Source organism: Punica granatum, chromosome 7 (assembly GCF_007655135.1).
Source record: "Punica granatum isolate Tunisia-2019 chromosome 7, ASM765513v2, whole genome shotgun sequence".
Lineage (NCBI taxonomy): Eukaryota > Viridiplantae > Streptophyta > Magnoliopsida > Myrtales > Lythraceae > Punica > Punica granatum.
Genome location: NC_045133.1, coordinates 4,004,533 through 4,023,929, shown reverse-complemented (window position 1 = coordinate 4,023,929; position 19,397 = coordinate 4,004,533). Strand labels below are relative to the sequence as shown.

At 41.1% G+C, this 19,397-nt stretch overlaps 2 protein-coding genes across 3 annotated transcripts; one reads left to right on the top strand and one right to left on the bottom strand.

Moving 5' to 3' along the window:
• Nucleotides 1–1,717: 1,717 nt before the first annotated feature.
• LOC116213667 (calcium-transporting ATPase 12, plasma membrane-type-like) lies at nt 1,718–10,389 on the top strand. The gene is given in 8 exon segments (XM_031548692.1): nt 1,718–1,776; nt 4,604–5,037; nt 5,434–5,644; nt 6,942–7,388; nt 7,591–8,032; nt 8,154–8,252; nt 8,255–9,609; nt 9,750–10,389. Coding segments are annotated over 8 exon segments (3,687 nt in total).
• Nucleotides 10,390–13,604: 3,215 nt separating this feature from the next.
• Nucleotides 13,605–17,408, bottom strand: LOC116212620 (RNA pseudouridine synthase 7-like). Of its 2 annotated transcripts, XM_031547243.1 has the most exons (12): nt 17,221–17,407; nt 17,066–17,109; nt 16,902–16,979; nt 16,704–16,804; nt 16,524–16,611; nt 16,173–16,251; nt 15,904–15,986; nt 15,390–15,455; nt 14,872–14,928; nt 14,497–14,622; nt 14,056–14,288; nt 13,605–13,880 (listed from the first exon to the last, which is right to left on the bottom strand). In XM_031547243.1, the coding sequence occupies exons 1-12, from the start codon at nt 17,288–17,290 to the stop codon at nt 13,778–13,780; spliced, it is 1,128 nt and encodes a 375-aa protein (XP_031403103.1). In that variant the 5' UTR covers nt 17,291–17,407; the 3' UTR covers nt 13,605–13,777. The 2 variants fall into 2 exon arrangements, with proteins under 2 accessions (XP_031403103.1, XP_031403104.1); XM_031547244.1 differs by lacking the exon at nt 16,173–16,251 and having other exon boundaries at nt 16,524–16,576; nt 17,221–17,408.
• Between the last annotated feature and the right edge of the window lie 1,989 nt (nt 17,409–19,397).

Here is a 19,397-nt window from a genome sequence, read left to right as displayed (position 1 = left end):
CATCTTCCTGGTATGGTATTCCGATATGATAGTATATCATCCATTTCGGCCTACCCCTCCCCCTCCCCAATGTTTACTATTTCTGGGATCCGCACACCGACAGCAGTCGTTTAGTTCGAACTTTTGTTCTCGGTCGATGTAATGAACGACTAAATGTCAATTGAGATGAGATATTTTGGTTGTCATCCAATATAATAATTGTCTTAAACCTTCACAAAAATTAATAATACTGATATCATCCTGACAATACTAATTTCTTTCTTCATCTTGATGCAACTTTCGTAGATGAGAATCCCATTTATCCCATGGGAAATAAAAATATAATATCCACACCAAAAATATGTAAAAATATTTACGCGTTATGAAGAGTTGTCAATTTACATACATGCATATATATATATATGTGTGTGTTGGGGGGGGGGGCAAGGCGATGTAGATTTATGAAAATATCGTGAAAATAAAATTAATGTAAATTTTCAACAATTGCGACCTGTGAATAATATTTTACTCTTGGTATATTCATAATATTATACATAAAATATATATTCATGCATGCATGTGTACGGACTGAATGGATATGATTATTCTTCCTCGTAAGTAAAGCGAAGACAGTTGAAGTACTCTTTTTTTTCCTGAAGAACCAATGAATGTGTGTAAAGGACTTGTGAAGTAAATGTAGCCTCCCTCATGAAGTAAGTCCCTTGTGAAGTGAGTCACGTTACTCCAAAGGACACAAACCAATATGTCTTGAAAATTCTTTCGCCGTTCCGGCGGACGCATAGTAGGCATGTTTTCACACACCGAGGCTATAAATGTACCCAGAAAAGTTCCATAGAACCACCTCCCTCAGCATAAGCATGCCCAGGTCGATGAGCGAGTACAGAGCAAAATGGCACCTGGCTTCTGTGAAGATCTCCTGCTTGAGAGCCTTCCTGTCCCAATGCAAGCATCTGCACTCGAAGCTCCTGAAAGCCGTCCTGGTCAAATCCCTGCTGCTTTTTTTCTTTTTTTGAATAATATCTTCATTAATATTAAATATTATATCCGTTTGATTTTGCAATCTGATTTTAAAATTTTCACTTTAACTTTAACTTTACTCACTACACAACAAAAATCAAATCTTTTAATTAAAAAAGGTAAGCCACATATATAAATCCACATACAACTTCATTATACTCAATTTAATTTTTAATACTAAATTCTCTCAACTATTTATTATTTTTTTAATAATTCAATAACACAATCATTATACAATCATCACTTTCTCTTAACTATTCATTACTTTTTCATACCTTTTCTCATAATTCAACAACACAATCATTACAATCCAATTAAAATCAAAATTCAACTCTACTTAACTCTAAAACTAAACATATCAGCATCTTCATTTACGCATCTAGATTTAGGTTCGAATACTCATGGTGAATACAAAGTGAATGAAAATTTGACAGATATAAAGTTAGGCCCACCTTAACCATTATGAGAAATCGGATAGGGTTGGATCAAAGTGGAAAGCTGCTCCCTTTAGAGACATGCTCCAAAAGTCAACTTCCCATAGTCCGGACATATTGTGATCAACGGTTGGGATTTGGGGTTGCACCCGCAAAGTAGTCTTGTTTTCACACCGAGGCCTATATGTATGTCACCCGCTGCGATGCAAGAGTCATGTTTGTTCCATATTTTATAATTAATTCAACCACCGCCCTTAGCATTAGCGATGCCCAGCTTGATGAGCGAGTACAGCGCAAAATGGCACCTACCTGCAGTGACGATCTAGCCTTCCTGTCCCAATGCAAGCATCCGCACTCGAAGCTCCCGAAGGCCGTCCTGGTCAAATCCCCCTCCTGCACCTCCCTATCCATCGACCATAACGACCCTAACACCACCAACCTCAGCATCGACCATAACGACCATAACACCACTACCCTCAGCATCGACCATAACGACCCTAACACCACCACCCTCAGTATCGACCAGGCGAAGCTCCCGAAGGCTGTCCTGGTCAAATCCCCCTATTAGAATATATTTTGGGGATTCTTACCTTTGATAGATGATACACATACTGTGTATATTTACTTACCATGTAATCCTGAGATTATAAATACATCATGAGCCAACCCTATTGTGGTGTGAGCATTAACTATTCATATGGTATCAGAGCTAGGATGAAATCGTAATGTCAAGAGAAAGGTACTGAACCTGGTGAACCAAGCCCGAGGAGCTTGTTTCAGTCCATAGAGGGATTTATGAAGACGACATATGTGATGCGGAAATTGTGGATGGACAAATCCTGGTGGTTGACGCATGTATACTTCCTCAGCTAGAAATCCATGTAAAAAGGCATTTTTGACATCCAATTGACGTATGGGCCAAGAATGAGAGTGAGCAAGTGAAAGAACTAGACGGATTGTAGATGGCTTTACTACGGGACTAAAAGTCTCATGGAAATCTATTCCAGATTGTTGACGAAATCCCTGAGCAACAAGACGAGCTTTGTACCGCTCTATAGACCCATCAGCACGATACTTAATCTTGTACTTCCAAGTGCTTCCAACCACATTTACCTCAGCATTCGGAGGAACTAGACTCCAAGTACCATTCTGAATTAGTGCATTGAATTCATCAGCCATGGCTTGACGCCAGTTAGGATCTTTGACTGCCTGCGAATAGCATGTTGGTTCTATGACTGAATCACATGAGGAAGTGAGCAAAGAAAATTTAGGATTAGGCTTGTGAATGCCGGATTTGGCACGAGTAGTCATTTGATGTTGATTTGTGGTTGTTGGATGAACAGGAAGGGAAGAAGTTTGGGCCTGTGGAGAATTTGAGATGAATTGGACCGGAATGGGCTCATGGGAACCGAGTGATGACACGGGCTGAGACTGTGGTAAGTCAGATTGGGCAGGAATGGGCTGGGCCTTGAGGAATTTATTGGATCTATTTGGTGACATAGGATCAATTTGGGTTGAATCAGATAAGGCAGAGACGGGCTGGGCTGAAACAGGGTGGATATGAGAAGATTGGGCCGGCTCATTTGGAGTTGGTTGGATGGATGTGTTATCAACGGGCTGACTTGAAGGGAGCCTGGGCCGAAGGGTTATTGAGGCCTCAATTGGGTTGAGTGAGAGATGATTTTTCTGGTTTGAAGAGTCCATTTGTCGTGTATGGGCTGGACCAAGATGGAATGTGGGTATTATGCGAAGGTGAGGCCTGTTCTTAGTTTGAGGTGAGGAAGAAATTGCTGAAGTGAGTTTTTGATATGGAAAATAAGTTTCAATGAACCTTACATGTCTAGAGGTGTAAACTTTATTTTCCGTTCGATCAAAACACCGATAACCCTTATAGCCCATGGCATAACCTAAGAAAACACATTCTTTTGATCGAGGTTCCAATTTATGAGAGGTATAGGGAGTTAAATTGGGAAAGCATGCGCACCCGAACACCCTTAGGAAATTGTAATCAGGAATTTTGTTAAATAATTTTTCGAAAGGGGACTGATTTTGAATGGAAGGAGACGGCAAACGATTGATCGTGTAGACCGCGGTTAAAGCCGCATCCACCCAGAATTTTGGAGGTAGTTGACTTTGAATTAACAAAGTGCGAACCATGTCAACAATGTGTCTATGTTTGCGTTCGGCGACACCATTTTGTTGTGGTGTGTGGGGACATGACATTCAGAGAGAAATTCCTGATTCATGGAACAAAGTACGAAATTGAGAATTATTGAATTCTAATCCTCCATCACACTGAAAAATTTTTATTTTTCGATTAAGTAAATTTTCAACTTGTGTTTTGAATGTGCAAAAGTTTTGAAACACCTCAGATTTGCGTTTTAATGGAAAAATCCACGTATATCGCGAGAAATCATCGATAAAAATGACATAATATTTAAATTCCATATTTGATAGAATAGATGATTGCCACACATCGGCATGTATTATTTCCAAAGGAAAGGAGGATAAATGTTCAACATGCAAAAATGGTAAACGAGTAGATTTTCCCAAATTACAGGATATGCAGAAATCCTTAAACGGGGAAAGTTTGGAAATCAAATTACGAGATCTAATACTTTCCAAAGGAACTTTATTCGGGTGTCCAAGGCGGCGATGCCAGGTTGTAGGAGAATGGGTGGGGACGATGAGGGCAGTAGGACGAGGCAGAGGAATTGGATATAAGGACCCATCAGTATGGCTGTTGAGCAACATCCTCCCCGAGTTGTTGTCCTTAACAATGAACCCAGAATCAGTGAAGATAACATGGCAATTATTATCTTTGCATAGACGTTTTATGGAGACTAGGTTGTAATCAAGATCAGGGACATAAAGAGTGTCTTTAAGCTGGAGATTAGTGTGTAAAGCAGGAATCGTCATAGAACCAATGCTTTTAATAGGCAGAAGTGATCCATCACCGACAATAACACCATCGGACCCATAGTATGGAGTTGAGTGAGAAAGAATACCTTCGGTGTTGACCATGTGAGACGAAGCACCGGAGTCAAGATAAGCATCATGGCTTGATGGTTCATTTAGATTGAGAGCAGCTAAAGACTTCTGATAACTCGGAGAGGGATTTTGGTTATATAATTCATAGCATTGGATGGCAGTATGACCTGGGCTATTGCAAATCTGACAAATCACAACAGCAGGGCCATGTCCCAAAATACCATCAGTAGCAGACGGAGAGTTATGGAATGCTCTTACCGAACCCAAAGACTGGAGTGGTGCAGCTTTGCCCAAAGAAGATGGGTAGAAGCTTCCTCTGCCATATCCACCTCTTCCACCATTACCGCGACCCCCAGACACCTGATGTGTCCAGTTGTTATTCCACTGATTTTGATTGCGTCCTCCACGGCCACGACCATGACCGCCACGACCACCACGGGCATGGCCACCCCCTCGAACAACACTCCCTCGAGCGGGTTGAGTCTGTGCCTGCAGTGCCGTTGGAGGATTGGGTGCTGGAACAGAGTTGGATTCTGGATAAAATTGTTTAAGTCTCTTCTCCTGATGTGTGAGCTTGGTTCGAAGAGTCTCGAAGGTCAGTGGATCACGATCATTTGCATTTGTGGTGACGAAAGACTCATATTCCTTGGGGAGACCTGCTAGGGCATAAGTGACGAGATCTTCATCTGAAAGGGGTTTCCCGATTTCCCTGAGTTCGTCAGCCAATACCTTTAAATCACGAAGGTATTTATCAGTTCCTTGATCAGTTAGCTTCACACGAGAGAGGAGAATCTTGATGTCGACAGCACGGGAACGTGTTCTTTCCACGAATCGAGTCTGGAGGCAATCCCACACGGCCTTCGCAGTGGACAGGTCGTGAACCTCCTCAAGAAGATCCTCAGCAATAGTTGCAAAGATCCAGGGTCTAATGTGTTGATCTGTGCGAATCCACCCTGCAAAGTTGACATCTGTTGACTCCGGGCATGAATAGCTGCCATCAACGTAGGAAAAGAGATCATGGGAGAGGAGAAAAGTGGAGAACAAAGATTTCCAAATAATGTAATTTTTCTGATTCAGGGTAATTGTAATCAGATTGGTGATATTAGGAGTGGTGATGGTTCCGTTGTTGGTGTGCAGGATCTGGGCAGTAAAGCTCGGTTGTGCAGCAATGGTGGTGGAGGTCGAAGAAGAAAATGGATTGGGTAAAAGGGGGGAAGAAGAATTGGTGTTATCAGAGGTGAGTTGATTGACATTGACATTTTCCCCTTCTGACGCCATGGGTAAAAGAAGGCTGAGAAAAGAAAATTGAATAGGCCGGGTAAATTGAATAGGGTTAATGGCTCTGATACCATATGAATAGTTAATATGGTATCAGAGCGGGTTATGTTTCCGCATGCCTACGCGCGTATGCGCATGGACTCACACCACGCCAGGCCCAGTATGTCCGAGTGCAGCCAAGAGTGCGCCTCGTGTTAGTGTCCCCCCTCGCCCGAGCACGGAAGATGAGCCCGGCTCGAGGCCAATTGTTGAGGGCGGGTATTTAAGGGCACGTGACAACGTGTAGGCAGAAATAGACCACGCATTGCACGTGAGGGCGGGTGTTGAGGAGTAAAATGGGATAAATCCCACATAGGAAAAGAAAAGGAAAATCCATGGGTTAATATATGGCTTGAGTACCACCACTTATCAGCTTGAGCTTTTAAGTGGATATGGGTCTGAGCCCGTATAAGCCCAATGGAAATTTAATATGGTATCAGAGCGGGTTATGCTTCCGCATGCCTACGCGCGTATGCGCATGGACTCACACCACGCCAGGCCCAGTATATCCGAGTGCAGCCAAAAGTGCGCCTCGTGTTAGTATCCCCCCTCACCCGAGCACGGAAGATGAGCCCGGCTCGAGGTCAATTGTTGAGGGCGGGTATTTAAGGGCACGTGACAACGTGTAGGCAGAAATAGACCACACATTGCACGTGAGGGCGGGTGTTGAGGAGTAAAATGGGATAAATTCCACATCGGAAAAAAAAAGAAGAAAATCCATAGGTTAATATATGGTTTGGGTACCACCACTTATCAGCTTGAGCTTTTAAGTGGATATGGGCCTGAGCCCGTATAAGCCCAATGGAAATTTAATATGGTATCAGAGACCAGGTTACGCGTAGCGCGCCCACGGGCGTGTGCGCACCCACGGGCGTGTGCGCACCCACACCGCGTCAGGCCCAATATGTCCGAGTGCAGCCAAAGTGTGCGCCTTGTGTTAGTCCCCCCTTGCCCGAGCACGGAAGAAGAGCCCGGCTCGAGGTCAATTGTTGAGGACGGGTGTTTAAGGGCACGTGACAACGTGTAGGCAGAAATAGACCACACGTTGCACGTGAGGGCGGGTGTTGAGGAGTAAAAATGGGATAAATCCCACATCGGAAAAGAAAAAGAATATCCATGGGTTTATATGGTACTTGGGTACCACCACTTATCAGCTTGAGTTTTTAACATCGCCACCCTCAGCATCGACCATAACGACCCTAACACCACCACCCTCAACATCGACCATAACGACCCTAACACCACTACCCTCAGCATCGACCAGGCGAACCTCCTGAAGGCCGTCCTGGTCAAATCCACCTCCTTCACCTCCCTATCCATCGACCATAACGACCCTAACACCACCACCCTCAACATGAACCAGGTGGAGCTTACCAGACTCGTGAAGGAAAAAGACCTTGACTGGATCCATAAACTCGGTGGGGTTGAAGCTGTGGCATCAGCCCTTGAGACCGACATTTCTGCCGGAATCACCGGAGACCCCCAGGATGTTTACATAAGACAGAGAGCATTCGGCTCTAACACTTGGCAGAAGCCACCGGCTAAAGGCCTCTTCCATTTTGTTGTGCAGGCGCTCAAGGAACAGATGATACTGATCCTCCTGATCCAAGAGCATGGAGTCCACGATGGGTGATTACTATGAACCGCTCTACTCATCAATCTAAGATAAATGCAGCGCTACTGTCATATGTTTTTTTTTTCCTTTTTTTTCGGTGGAAGCGCTACTGTCATATGTTACAAAACCATATAATGGGAACGGTACGGTCTTATATATATATGCTGCGATCAAATATTTAATTCTAGACTAATATTTCGGTTATGTCTCCAACAGGTGGTACGACGGTGGAAGTATCTTCGTGACTGTACTTCTGGTCATTGGGATTTATTCCCTCAGAAACTTTAGGCAGAGCAGGCAGTTGGAGCAGCTTTCAAGGGTCAGTGACAATATTATCCAGATCGAGGTTGTCAGGAATTCTCGGCACCAGCAGGTTTCATTATTTGATATCGTTGTTGGTGACATAGTTTGCTTGAAGATCGGAGATAAGGTTCCAGCAGATGGGTTGTTCTTGGAAGGGCATGCGCTGTTTGTGGATCAATCGAGCATGACCGGGGAGAGCGATCTTGTGGAGGTGAACGGGAGCTCGAATCCGTTCCTTGAGTCGGGTACGAAGGTTGCTGACGGCTGGGCAAGGATGATCGTCACATCCGTAGGGAAGAACACAGTGTGGGGCGAGACCATGAGCTGTGACAACACCGAGCAGACTCCGCTGCAGGTGATTAACGAAAACGAAGAGCAATTATCAGTTTTACATCCATCACAGATGCTTGTGGTATTTGATCTCACATCACTAAAGATGCTAAAATATGCACTGGTTCTTGTTGCTCTAATAACAGGTCCGGCTTAACATGCTCACATCAACAATCGACAAAGTTGGCCTTGCAGTTGCTTTCCTATTGCTCATCGTCCTCTTGATCCGGTACTTCACTGGAACGTACCCACAAGTGAGAATGGGAACCCGCAGTTTGTAAGTGGGGTTTCCACAGCTGACCATATAGTGAAAGATGTGGTGGGGATTGTGGCAGTGGCACTCAAGATCATCGTGGTGGGTATCCCGGAAGGCCTACAACTGGCAGTCAAGCTCACGCTGGGCTATTCGAGGAAGAGCATGATGGATGATCAGGCGATGGTGAGGAAGTTCTCTGCTTGTGAGACTATGGGGTCTGCCACGACAATCTGCACCCATAAAACCGGCATCCTCACACTGAACCAGATGAAGGTCGCGAAGTTCTGGGTCAGGGAAGATTCTGTCACCGATAGCGGGTACTCCTCAGTTTCTAAATGCATTCTCGATTTGATCCGGGAAGGGGTTGCTTTGAACACAACAGGTAGTGTCTTTCGGGGTTCTTCCGGATCAGAGTTCGAGTTCTCAGGCAGTCCGATCGAGAAGGCTTTACTGTCATGGGCAGTCCTGGAGCTGAACATGGACATGGAAGAGGAGAAGCAGAAGCACGCAACTCTCCGCCTCAAGGCATTCAATTCACAGAAGAAGCGGAGCGGGGTCCTCCTCCGGAACAAGGCAGATGGTTCGGTGCACATACACTGGAAAGGAGCCGCAGAGATGGTCCTGGCAATGTGCTCGAGCTACTACTATGCATCCGGAGTTCTGAGAGACCTGGATGATGAGGAGATGAGGAAGATCGAGAATGTCATTCAGGGCATGGTTGCAACGAGCCTAAGATGCATCGCCTTTGCTCACAAAGAAACCTCGGAGACGCAGCTGGAAGAAGATGGATTGACATTACTTGGACTCGTCGGAATTGAGGACCCATGTTGTCCTCAGAGTAAGGGGGCGGTCCAGGCTTGCGAGGAAGCTGGAGTTACTATCAAGTTGATTACTGGCGACAATGTCTTCACAGCTATGGCCGTCGCGGCAGAGTGCGGGATACTTGGACCAGGTGAGGGTTTGTTTACTGGAGCCGTTGTAGAGGGGGGCGAGTTCCGGAACTATACCCGGGAGGAGAGGCTAGCGAAGGTTGAAAAGATTCGAGTGATGGCGAGATCGTCTCCGTCCGATAAACTTCTCATGGTGCAATGCTTGAAGCAAAAGGGCCACGTGGTGGCAGTCACGGGCGATGGAGCAAAAGATGTGCGGGCATTGAAAGAAGCTGATATCGGGCTCTCGATAGGGATCCAAAGCACTCAGGTTGCCAAGGAGAGCTCGGACCTCGTGATCTTAGATGATAATTTTGGGTCCGTGGTGTCGGCACTGAGGTGGGGAAGATGCATGGATAATAACATGCAGAAGGTCATACAGTTCCAGCTGACACTAAGGATGCGTTTGGAAACAGAGTTTGATTTTGATTTTGATTTTGATTCTGGAAAAGGACAAATGAGATTGTATTATAAATTTGATTTGGGAAACGTGTGTTTTTGTTGTGTAGTGGGTAGAATTAAAATCAAAATCAGGAAAACTCCGTTCCCAAACGGAGCCTAAATGTTGCAGCCGTCGTGGTCAACTTCGTGGCGGCAGTTTCAACGGGCCACATCCCATTTATTACGGCTCATCTGCTGTGGGCGAACCTGATCATGAACACTCTGGGTGCTCTTGCACTGGCTACTGAACCTCCCACGAGGGAGCTGATGGAAAAGCCGCCTGTGGGGCGGACCGAGCCGCTCATAACCAAAATCATGTGGCGGAACATAGCAGCCCAGGCAGCCTACCAAGTTGCAGTCCTCCTGACCCTCCTATTCATGGGCGAGTCGATCTTCAACATCTCCAAGGAGACCAACAGGACCCTAATATTCAACGTGTTCGTGCTATGCCAGGTGTTTAACGAATTCAACGCGAGGAAGCTAGAGAAGAAGAACGTGTTCGAGGGCATTCACCGGAACAAGCACTTCGTTGGGATTATAATCATCACGATTGCTCTGCAAGCAGTGATGGTGGAATTCCTCAAGGGGTTTGCGAACCCGAAGAGGTTGACGTGGGGCCAGTGGGGAGTGTGCATCGGCATAGGGGCTTTATCTTGGCCTATCGGCTTCAGCATTAAGTTCATACCGGTTCCTGAGAAACCAATATTCAGCTACCTGAAGGTGCTGACGAAGAAGTTAAGTGTGAGAAAATATTAAGTGAGTAATACCCCAGAAAGTCTTGTATGTAACAAAAGTATCGCGTGGCAATATTATCAGCCAATAGGGGTTGCCATTTTAGTTTTCAGTACATAAACAAAAATAAGAAAAATCTATTATTGGCGAAAATAATTCATTATTATCAAAAATAATATTTTTTATATATCTTGTGACATAATCCTATGTGATATCTCCGTTACACACAAGATTTTCTCATAATATACAATCAAGTGGCTGTGTAAAACTTCACCTCGGAGTGATACGTGTCCAGTAAGAATGAGAGAGAGTTGTGTAATTGAACAGTTGTCAATCGAGATGGAGTTTTATATAACCACTTGACTATGTATTGCTCACCCAATATTTTTTCAGTTCATGTCGCTTGAATACAGCAATGCTGAGAACGGAGACTGAGAAAGATGACAGCGATATAGTGGCACACGCTCTTCATTTCTTTATAACTCAAAATGTATGGCTTTTTAATAGGTTAATCAGATTCTCATGTAATTTCATTTGAGTGGTTTATCAGATTCTTCGTGTCATCAATGATCATATCATGAATCAATAATGAGTCGTAATTTCATCATGAATTATCCTCACATACGTACCGAAAATCTCTGAAATCTGACGTGTATTTTTTTGATTCATATATAATTTAATTCGTGACTGCACAAAAGCAATCTAATATGAAATCCACGATAACATGTGAATGGCAGAGAAAGCACAAAAGGCTGCCTTTATATGAGATGAAAAATTGTATGTTGTCTTAGAAAGGTTATGTAAGGTAACCTTGTACCCCCAAAATGAGGTATGAGACACAACCCTATATTGATCACCCTGTCATAACCACTACACCGGGAACAAACTATGATTTCTTTTGGCATAATCCACAAGAGTATACAGAGGACAAAGTAGATTATCAAGTACATTATGAAAAAAGAGTTCCAAAAACCCATTCGAATTATGTAATTTCGCCTATAGGGAAATTTGATTACGCAGTTTTTTTTAACTTTTCTTAGAATTTTTAATTTTTCACAAATTCTTGCTAAAAATATTTAAATAAGATAGATTTACTCACAATACATATTAATCTCTGGAATTATTATTTTTTCTCCAAAGTTTGTAATTTTTCACATATTAAAATAAATAGAGTAAAAAATTTGTATGTGATAGACTTCATACATAGTCTATATAAACATTATTATTGAATTTAATTTCTTATTTTTAATTTATAACTGTATATTAAATTTATACATTATAAATTTTTATTGACAAAGTCCATATGACGCATGGGTCTAAAAACTCATTCATATGTAGTGATAATTACATGCCAATTATGTTTATTATCCTATAAAGATGAGAGAAAATAGAGGAAGCTTTAATTTGCAAGAAATAAAATCCAGAAAGTCTGAATTCTTTGTTTTTTTCTATGAGAAAGATGGAACTCTATTTAAATGACGACATGCTCCACCATTATATAGACAAACAATGTCCATGTCTTTCGATATTTGAAAATGATTACATTTCAAACATGGTTTAAGGAATATACGAGCCCATCTTTCAATAAGTTAAACAAAAATTGGTGTTCCAAATTATATCAAATTAAATACCATCTTAGTTTGTTATCAATTTTTTGAGTGACAAAATTTTGATATTATTTATAGAAATTGTTTGCATCATGTCCCCTAGTGATGGTCGGCCTTTTTACATCTTTTCTTATCTAACTGTTTGTTTTCCTTTGGGAAGAGACAAAAGGGAGTAGCGAAGAAGATGGCATAAATATTGATAGTTGGATTGAATTATGATGGAGAAAAGTAGGATTATGAATAAGATGAAATAGATATCAAGCCAACACCATGAGGCTGGAGGTCATCAATCACCCCAACAGTCGATCAAGGGAGAGTGACGGGGTTGCAGATTATTATATTTCAATCTTTTGTTCTTTTTTTTTTTTCTATTTCAAAGATATTCATGAAAATAATAAAATAAGAGAATAGATGTTCAAAATCGTAAATAGTATGGAGAGGGGTCTAGATTGGCAAATTTTGTTCTTATCATATCATTACTCGATACATATAGATTTCAAAGGAGATACTGGCAAATATATAGAGGTTCTGATCTACTTTCAGTATTTAATTCACTTATCTGAAACATTATTTCATTTGGCTTGTATTAACGTCCGATTGAATTGGTTTTTTTGTCTCCTCGACTTTGATTCGAGCTGAGACTTTTTATGAACTTACTTTTTAGTGAAGTAATAATAGTTTCATCAAACGAGAGATCTGTACAAATACATATTATTAGTAGTGTCAAGGAACCCCAATAGCAAAGTCGGCTTAGGCTGTATATCTATATCTATATATAATACATAAAAACGGAAGAGTAAATCATGATAACTCTATTTGAGAACCTCAGCTTGAACCCTCAAGCTAGTGATCGAATGTCCATTCACATCCTTTATATTAATGCTTGGTTGACTAATTTCTCACCAATCCTCGAGCCTACTCACATATTTCTAATGCTTCTCAATTTAATGAAACCAAGAGAGGAGAGTTGATGAGGTGTATATAAACAAACGTATGTACATGTAATATACAAGAGAGGAGAACGAACAATAAAAATCGCAATAAAGTCCGTATAACGCGTGGGTTTGATGACAAATTATCTAAACATTAAACTAAATGAGAATTTCAAGAAAAACTCTCACGTAGTCATGTGTCATTCAAGAGTAATTTCTAATAAATAGATAGTTAGATGCTAGGATATATTATTTCTAATAAACCCAAACTCTTTTATTTTTTTACAATTAAAAAATAGATAGTTAGATCGTAGGATATTTACAATAAAAATATAGGTTAGGGTCGTAGGGGCTTTTGAGGAGGACATGTCCTTATTCTTTACCTATATATATATTACATTTGCACCCATAAATTTATTATACTCTCAATAACAAGTACTTGAATATCCTTAAAAAATTTTAGTACTTTAAATATTATTTTTAGTACATATCATTAGATATGTTTTTAAAAGGTCATATTTTTCTTGTAAATATATATATATATATTAATTTCCTAATTTTATCTAGATTTTTCTTTATTTTTAATTTTCTAAACTTCACAATCTTTCATTTCCCATAACATCCTATTATAAAAAAATTATCATATAATTTATCATATACATGTATACTAAATTGAATGCGTAAATGGGTGTATACTCTCTTTTCTGATGAACCCGAGTATATTATTCTCATTAACTAGTAAAAAAAATTAAAAATAACTATATCCTTAAATACATACATGTATTTTATGATTAAAAGTTTAAGTAATTTTTTACCATATAACATGAATAGAAACAAATAAAGTCTAAAAACAACAGAAAGGCTCGGGTCAGTTCAAAGAAGGATGGCCCAATGTGGATAAGGGCATTCATAAACCCACCCAGGCCCGCTGTATCGAACACAATGTAGCCACAATCCCTCTTCATCGCCCCCGTACCTGGCAAACCAACATACAATCTTAATCAATAGTTAAAAAAAAAAAAAGATCCAAAGTCACCATTGCAAGTCGAAAAGATCAAACTTACATTGCAATTCGAATGTTCAAACAGGACACTGTAAGTAAGGCTATATTACAGGTTTGGGATTGGGAGAATAACAATACTTCTTCTTACCCCTTTGGAGCCAACCCGGGACAGTGGGTGCACATAGGGTCAATGCTGAAGTCCTCACGGCATTCCTCTTCATACTCTCTGGGACAAACCAGATCAGCTTCGGAATTCAAACAACTGTTAGCAGCAGCTCTATCTGCGGTGGTTCCTCCAGATGAACGATTCACTCCTTGCTCTGATAGGTAGAGCGAATCGTTCGCGATTGGGTGCCCCACGTACTGCAGGTGTACTCGTATCTATGCCGCACCCAACAAACAGCCAGCAATTTGACAAATGCCCACCATCAGCAATTTGAGAAGATCACGTACTTACCCATCAAATAAAAGACTGCTAAACATGTCTCGTAAATAAATGGCTACTTCTTGGGGATGCCAAAGCCCATCTATCAAGTGATTCAATGGCCAATCATAAGTAGTATTTCAGGGGGCATATGCGCTCACTCACCTGATGCGTACGGCCAGTGATTGGTTCACACAAGACAAGACTGTGCCTTCCATTAGTGCCAATCCTTGTAAACTTTGTAGAAGCAGGCTTCCCTTTTGAAGGACTGTCACTGCAAGGGTTACCCTCCTGCATTAACCAAACAACGGCAACATGTTCATTAGCAGCATTGCAATGAACAGTCGGCTTATGACACCGAAAGAGACGAAAAAGAATGATCATTGCAAGGCACTAAAATAACATTTCAGAAAACCACCACAATATTTTCTTTTCTTTGGATAAGTGAAACCACCATAACATTTGAATTGCAGCAACTGCAACTATTATTCTATCAAATGTAGTTCTTTCTACTACCGAGCAAGCAAACTGGAAACTAACCTCGGCTGTGCTCCTTCCTTCTCGAGCATTATAATCTATGTTCACATTAATCACTACCTGTAAAAGAAAAAAGTCAAAACATGTGTCGACCCCCGTTTGAATGGCAGAATATTAATTTACTCCCTAACACTGATGTCAATGAATTTGCAGTGAATATTTACTGCACAATTATTAGAATACTTTCTTAGGAAGTATTGAATTCCACCGAAAGTAAAAAAATTGATTTGCAAAAGGTAAGACTGTAGACTTAAAATAAATTATCAATAATTGCAGCCACACATCAATTTCCATTCTCCATATATTTCTTCAAGAAATATCTGACAAGGAAAAGAAAAATTAGAGAGAAGGAAACTGCCTCTCTCCCTCTTTCGCTCTATATCAAGATGAGGGTATGCTCAGTGCTTTCTTGTAGAAAGAATCGGTCACATAATGCACCTTTGCCTCGCACATTATATCACCTCGGAGATGGTTCAATGCTAGAACAGTGAAAATACTGCCGACTTTCCACAAGTATTTACCTCATTCTCAGGAAATATCCCAATAACCTTTGCGATATACTGTTTCTTCACCATTCCACCTTCAATCTGCAATAAGCTTCCAAACAGCACATATTACGCACAGAAGTTGCACACAGCTAAAAGAAAATTATGCCACCTATAAGGTCTCCTTTACACAAAGAAAAAGGTGAAAAGAAAAGGTATGTTATTAAACATAAAACGCTAACAGCACATTCTATCTAAGGTGATGGTGCTATTATCAAGTCACCAAAGCCAATCTACTTTCAAACTTCACCATATTGGCCATCATCTAATTCTACTTGATAAGGTATCTTACTGAAATAGACATAACCGCCAACCCTATAGTAGATAGTAGCCAAAGTTGACAAATATATTGTTTGAAGAGAATATAAACGACGGTTATACGCTTGAAACTTGCAACTCGGAGTAAGACACCACAAAATATCAAAAGATCCAGTTGTAATTTCATGCAAAGCCTACCATGTTTCAGCTAAAAGTATGCCACATGAATCACCTGTTGCCTAAAAATTTCAGCCTTTGAGGAAGTCCTGGCCAAGATCAGCAGCCCTGATACTAGTCGATCCAACCGATGAACAGCTGACATATAGATTGTCAAGAGAAACTATGAACTCTCCACAGCCTCATTTTCATTGTATTATGGTTTCACAATTATTATCAGCATGAAAATAATGGCCAACTTCAAAAATCATTGCAAAACAAACATGATAAACAAATCGAGGTGAAATTGCATCATATGCTTCCAGAATGCTGGTGTTTGGATACGAAAAAGAGGTGCTAAGCCATGTTCAGCCTGAAGGATGCCAACAACAGTGCTCTTGCGATACTGACCACATGGATGCACCTGCTCACCAGTGAAAAGTTGATAACTTATCACTCAACAAATCAAAACAAAGGACATCAGTCTGATCTGAGTCCCCACTGGCGACTGCAAATGAAATTCTACAACCGATTCAGGAACATATTCGCGGGTCTAATTCAACTTTGGTAGAAGCACGAAGAGCTAATAATTGGCAACAACATTCTAATCTAGAACAGGAAGGGAAGGAAAGTAATATTGTCCCTACAAGATTTATACTTGATCGGTCAGTTGGTGAGATGAGACCGTCTACTTACAGGAACAGTTGGCGGCTTGCATACGGTCACGACATCGGGTTCTTGGAGAATAACTGAAACATCGAATGCCAAAACCGGTGGTTCATGCCTAAAACAATTTGCTACATCAATTACAGGGTTAACGAAAACAATAGCAACCGAAGCAAGCAATTGCCAATGATTTGATAGAGAGGGAGCGACCTGTGCAAGAAGTGGCTTATCTTTTGTGAGGGCTTGAGGATATAGGAGACAGGCACCATCTCCCCATCAACCCGAATCCGCCCGCAGTTCACCGCACTAACCTACAATAGGGAGCAGAACAACTGAAACAATGAAGACCCAATTCATCCTAGAGATTCAACAGCAGCAGCAGCAGCAGGACCTGGTGATCGTTCGTACATAGTAATCATAGGGTCGGCCTTTGAATTCATGGGCGAAGAAGTCGACAACGGTTTTGCCAGCCCACCGATTCTTAACCTGCACGACTAGCAGAGAAAAGGGTAAGAAGAATAGACATTGAAATCACCGGCGAGAGAGCCAAAATCAGGAGAAGAAGGACTGACATGGGAGATGAACTCAAAATAGTAGGGTCTCACGAGACGCCTCCCTGCACACACACACACACTCTTCCACAGTCAAAAATTCTGCAGAAAGAAATGAGATTGGCTTAACTGAAGCTAGTAGGAAGAGGAGGAGGAGGAGATTCATCTCATTTCACCATTTCGGAAGATGTAATCTTGAGGCTCCGGAGGGTTGGCCGGTGTCTGCCAAACAATCTCCATCGCCATTCTCCCTCGCCTTTACTTCTGACCTCGTCCTTCCCTTCCCTTCCCTCGCCGCCTCTGTTCGTTTTTTATTTTTCTTTTTTTGATGAAGGCCGCCTCTGCTCGTTTGATTATGAGTTTCTGCAGAAGAACGAAGATCATGAAGCTATGTTCCCTTCTCATCATCCTGACGACGTCGTTTTCCTTCATAACGCACTGCTCATGTCTTCTTTTTAATTTCCATTTTTATTTTCCTTTTGGGCCAAAATATTGCCCTGCTCAATTATTAGCTTTGTCATCTGGGTAAAAAACTTGGGTGATACAAAACCTTTTTCGGATATTACAGTTTTGTATAAAATCTTTTTTTATGTAACAATTGAGTACAAAATGTTACAAAATATTACAATCAATTACATTTCATCAGTTGGTCATTGACGCCGTTAGTATTTTCTGACGTAGCATCCGACGTGGCTTATGATAACCTGACACAATGCAAAAAAATAATAAAATATTCAATTTTCTATTTTTTTTTATCAAAACAAATAAATAAAAATAAAAAACACCATTTCTCTCTTTTTTTCAATTACAAGAAAGACTCGTGGGTCTAATATATTAAAATAGAAATCCTAAATATTTAATAAAGGAACATGGGAAGTCCTACTGAGTATCGAAACTGGGATCTCTTTGTCACCAGACGAGAGGTACGCTATTGCGTTATACCTTCTTTTGATCTATTTTCTCTTATTCTCCTCTGTTCTTCTCTCTCCCCTGCCATCCTTGAAGCCCTATCTCTCTATTTCCTTTGCAATCGTCCTTCTCTTCTACCATCTTTAAAGCCATATCTCTTCATCTCCTCTATAATCGTCGAAGTGCTCGTCAGTACCTCTTCGTCTCATCTGCCTAACGACCTTATCTCTCATCTTCTCCCTCTTCACTTTTTTTTTCGATGTATAGAGGGTGGGGGTGCCCTCGCCAGTGACCCCTATCTTAGCGGGTTCTGAGGTTGCCAGCCAGGTCAAATGGGAGTTAGGGTCATCGGTGGGGGCGCCCCACCCCAACCCAACGTAGATCTTTTGGGCTTATTCGGTTTCTGAATAAAAATTTTACTTTACGCTAACAATTCTACTCTTTCCTAAATTTAATACTACAATTATTACTGTTTTGTCTTTTTCTCCCATTAAATAATAATTTCTCGCTCAGACTTTTTTCTAATCATTTTTATAATTAATTTTTTAATAATAAATTCTCCATATATTTTCACATCTATATATATATTCTCACGTATTCATATATTTGTCTACACTTATAATAATTATTTTTTTCTTATTTCCTAAAATAGAGTAAAGTTGAGTTAAATCCCAATTAAAAAACCAAACACAAGCCTGGAGATCTGGGTTGGGTCAGGTGGAGGCGTTCCCACTGGCGACCCCAACCTCCGTCTGACCTGGTCGGAGGGCTCAGAACCTGCCGACAAGCTCTGTCGAGGGGTAGGGGTTGTTGGGCCCCCACCCTTTTTCTAATAACTTGTTTTTTTTCTAATTTCATTATTTATTTCATAATAATTAAAATTTATTCAAGTTAATTGCTTGTTGGTTGCTGCTATGGCCAGAAAAACAAAAAGAAATTACTTGTTGCTTTGTCAAAATTAAACGAAAGAGGGAGAAGAGGAAGAGGGTCCGACGAGGGTCGAAGGAGAGGGGCGGCGCCGACCAGGGTTGAAGGACGGGGGTTGGGTTGGATTGAAGAGGAAGAAGGGGGAATCAATGGAGCAGAGATTTGATTAAGATGAGATCGGGAACATATTCTGCCGGAGGAAGTAAGAGAGAGACGGGACAAAAAGACGTGAGAGAAAGAAGAGACAGACGAGTGAGAAGAAAAAGAGGGGAGAGAGATTTTTATTTTTATTTTATTTTGGTTTAGTTTATTAAAAATGAGATTTTATAGTATCATTTTTGCCATGTCGGATGCCACTCAAAAAATATCAACGGCATCAGTTTCTAACTAACGGAATGTAGTTGTTGATTGCAATATTTAGGAATATTTTGTACTCAATTGCTACGAAGAAAGGTTATGTACCAAACTGTAACATTCGAAAAGGTTCCACCCAAACTTTCTACCCTTTGTAAATGTC

Coding starts and splice junctions, on each gene's coding strand:
- LOC116212620 (XM_031547243.1), bottom strand. CDS start 17,290: ATGGCGATGGAGATTGTTTGGCAGACACCGGCCAACCCTCCGGAGCCT. Junction 16,805..16,901: donor GCCGACCCTATGATTACTAT/GTACGAACGATC, acceptor TCCCTATTGTAG/GTTAGTGCGGTGAACTGCGG. Junction 14,929..15,389: donor GGATATTTCCTGAGAATGAG/GTAAATACTTGT, acceptor TTTCTTTTACAG/GTAGTGATTAATGTGAACAT.